Source organism: Megalopta genalis, unplaced genomic scaffold (assembly GCF_051020955.1).
Source record: "Megalopta genalis isolate 19385.01 unplaced genomic scaffold, iyMegGena1_principal scaffold0222, whole genome shotgun sequence".
Taxonomy (NCBI): Eukaryota; Metazoa; Arthropoda; class Insecta; order Hymenoptera; family Halictidae; genus Megalopta; species Megalopta genalis.
The window spans coordinates 32407-35812 of NW_027476291.1; the positions used below are offsets into that span (position 1 = coordinate 32407).

General features: G+C 43.7%; 1 protein-coding gene across 1 annotated transcript; it reads right to left on the reverse strand.

Moving 5' to 3' along the window:
- Nucleotides 1-504: 504 nt before the first annotated feature.
- On the reverse strand, nucleotides 505-2583 carry LOC143262788 (uncharacterized). The gene is made up of 3 exons (XM_076528259.1): nucleotides 2470-2583; nucleotides 1991-2286; nucleotides 505-1915 (listed from the first exon to the last, which is right to left on the reverse strand). Exons 1-3 carry the CDS (start codon nucleotides 2581-2583, stop codon nucleotides 505-507), a joined length of 1821 nt encoding a protein of 606 aa, XP_076384374.1.
- Between the last annotated feature and the right edge of the window lie 823 nt (nucleotides 2584-3406).

The following is a 3406-nucleotide window of genomic DNA, read 5'->3' on the forward strand; positions in this document are numbered from 1 at the left end:
CCACATCACTCGCCGATTGGTCCTGCCCGATTTTGGCAATAGCCAATCAGCTGGTCCGTCTCAAGCAGACGGCCGCAAGGCCCCGGCAAAGACAGGAAAGCTCCTCCAGGCATGACCGTCATAAAACAAGGTCAGGCTGACCCTTCGGAACCTTTCCTGCTTTATAACTAGTCCCGGCCATCGAGACCGAGAGAAACGATTTCACAAAAAACCTGGGCTCGAAAAACAGCCGGTTATGCACGTCCGTCTCATAAAGACATTAGTGCTGTGCACTAACATACCGACCACCTTGAACGATTACGTTCGAAATTACTAAATTGATAGTGCACCGCTCAATTTACATTTGAAGGGGGCTGGTCTAGTTTGTCGTTGTAACGAATGATTGACAATACTACTGTCCTAACTTAACTCTAGTTACACTAATACGCATGTATACATAATGGGAATAAGTATTCACAAATTTCTGAGTGATTACAAGTTCTAACGGTGTTTGGGTGTATTATCTTATTCCGGGTCATCAATAGGAAGTGGGGACAATTTTTTAATGGCCCGCTGGTAGGTCCCCTGGGCCGTCTTGACAGTCGCGACTCTCACTATTTTGTCCCGGCCTGGACAAATGTCAATGATCCGTCCTAGTTTCCAGGTTAACGGAGGTGTGTTGTCTTCCCGGATGATCACCAATGTACCCTTCTTGTGCTGGGTGTCATTCGGGATATGCCATTTGTTTCTGGTGTGCAGCGTCTGTAAATATTCATTACTCCACCAATTCCAGAAGTGTTGTTTCACTCGCTGGATGTGTTGCCATGACGAAAGTTTGTTAACGGGTGTGTCTCGCAAATCGTACTCAGGGAGTTGCATTAACGAATCACCTATTAGGAAGTGACTGGGTGATAAAGCAGTAAGATCGTTCGGATCTGAGGAGAGGGGAGTCAGGGGACGGGAATTCAATATGGCTTCTACTTCGATAATATAGGTGTTCAGTTGCTCGAATGTGAACAGCTCGTTTCCTATAGTTTTGTACAAATGTCCTTTAAAAGACTTTACGGCGGCCTCCCATAATCCACCAAAGTGTGGAGACCGAGGCGGAGAGAAGTGCCAATTAATTCCCTGGTCCGATAAAAAACGATTAATTTTACTATTGTGCTCGTTGGAGCTGAGAAATCTTTGAACTTCTGTAATTTCGTTTTTGGCGCCGACGAAATTAGTGCCGTTGTCGGAGTAAATGTTCGTGGCCTTTTCTCTTCTGGCAAAGAATCGCTTGAATGCTCCTAAGCAAGATTCAGTGGTGAGGTCCGATGTAAGTTCTAGATGAACGGCCTTGGTCACGAAGCATACAAAAATCGCTACGTACGTCTTGATTTTGCAACGATTACGAACCCTTTTTTCCTTTATAAAAAATGGACCACAATAATCCACGCCTACGTTTTGAAACGGTCGTGCCCTGGTGATTCTGTTCTTGGGTAAGTCGCCCATTATATATGCTGGGACCTTTGGTTTTACTCTAAAACACCTTATACATTTGTGTATGACGATCTTTGTGGCTCTCATTCCATTTATTGGCCAATAAATTTGTCGGACCGCATTAAGAGTTGCCTGTGTGCCTGCGTGCCACTGACGTAGGTGCTCGCTTTCAATTATCAAATTTGTAATATGGTGCCTATGGGGTAATAACAATGGGTGTTTTTGACAGTAACTTAATGGGGCATGTCTTAGCCGACCTCCTACTCGTAGAAGCTTATCCTGATCGAGGAATGGATTTAAATTTAATATTCTGCTCCCTTTGGGCATAGCTGTTTTTCGTTCCAAACAGTTTATTTCTATCGGAAATGCCTCTAACTGGGCTTGTTTAATGATAACTAAATGCGCCTTGCGAATTTCTGTAGTTGATAAATTTCCCGTAAGTCTGTTCTTCGATCTACAATTGTGAATGAATCGTAGTGTGTAAGCTACAATTCTATTAAGTCGCGCAATGGAAGAATATCGCGTTAACAGGTCATTCGTCCCTTCTCGTGCAAGGAACGTTATTGTGGTTTTCCGCTCGAGAATTTCTCTTTGCGGAATGTCCAATTGTGGCCAAAAGCATTCGTCTAGGGAGGGCCATGCAGGACCGTTTAGCCATACCTTATTATTCATAAATGTGGATGCCAATTGTCCGCGAGAAATATAATCTGCTGGATTATCACGTCCTGATACGTGCATCCAGTTACGTAGGTCCGAGTCTGTTTGAATTTCGCTGACTCTATTGGCTACAAAGGCTTTCAGCAAATGTGGAGCTGTCCTAATCCACTGCAACACAATACTTGAATCTGACCAAAACCTAATCGCGTCAAAAGTTATATTGATCAACGCCTTCGCTACCTCCTTATACAATCGCGTTAATAACCTAGCCGCGCTAAGCTCTAACCGCGGTAATGATAGGATTTTAAGAGGGGCTACTTTGGATTTTGCGCATAATAGAGAGACCCGTACCCTACCTGAGTGGTCTAGGGTACGAATGTATATGCAAGTGCCGTAGGCCCTTTCACTAGCATCGCAGTAGCCGTGGAGTTGTATTTCTCGTGAGGTTTCTAAGAGCCAGTTCATTTCTGGTTTCTAACCACACCTCGGCTATATCCTACGGAATTGGTTGATCCCAAGTGACTTTCGACTTCCAAATGTCTTGCATAATTATTTTTGCCCGTATAATCACGGGACCGAGAAGTCCAAGGGGGTCGAATAATTGTGCTATTTGAGATAAAACTAGTCGCTTAGTGAGTCTAGTTTCGCTAAAGGAGTTTACCGCGTAAGTTATGGATTCACTGGATGGATTCCAAAAAACTCCCAGAGTTTTCTTTGTCTGACTGAGATCTAAGCATATCGCTTTCGATCGTCATGGTCCTTTAAATCGCTAATCAACTTAAGGTTATTTGAGGCCCATTGACGTAGATGGAAGCCCCCATTTCTAGCTAAATCAATCAACTCATTGCGTAAGTTGATTGCTTCATTGAAGGTAGATGCGCCGGTGAGCAAATCATCGACATAGAAATCTTCTTTAAAAGTTCGCGACGCATTCAGAAATCTGATCTGTTCATCTTCGGCTAGTTGCTGTAGACATCGTACCGCTAAAAAAGGAGCCGAAGCGGTTCCATACGTGACCGTATTTAATTGGAACGTTTTGATTGACTCTTCCTTCGAATCGCGCCATAATATTTTTTGAAATTTCGCATCATCGGGATGCATTTTAATCTGCCTAAACATTTTTTCTATGTCTGCTGTCAGGACAAACATGTAAAAGCGAAATCGTAGTAAAATTGCCCATAAGTTATCTTAAATGGTGGGACCGACCAAAAGGGCGTCATTTATGGATACGCCCGATGAGGATTTAGCCGAGGCGTCGAAAACTACCCTGACCTTAGTAGTGAAGCAG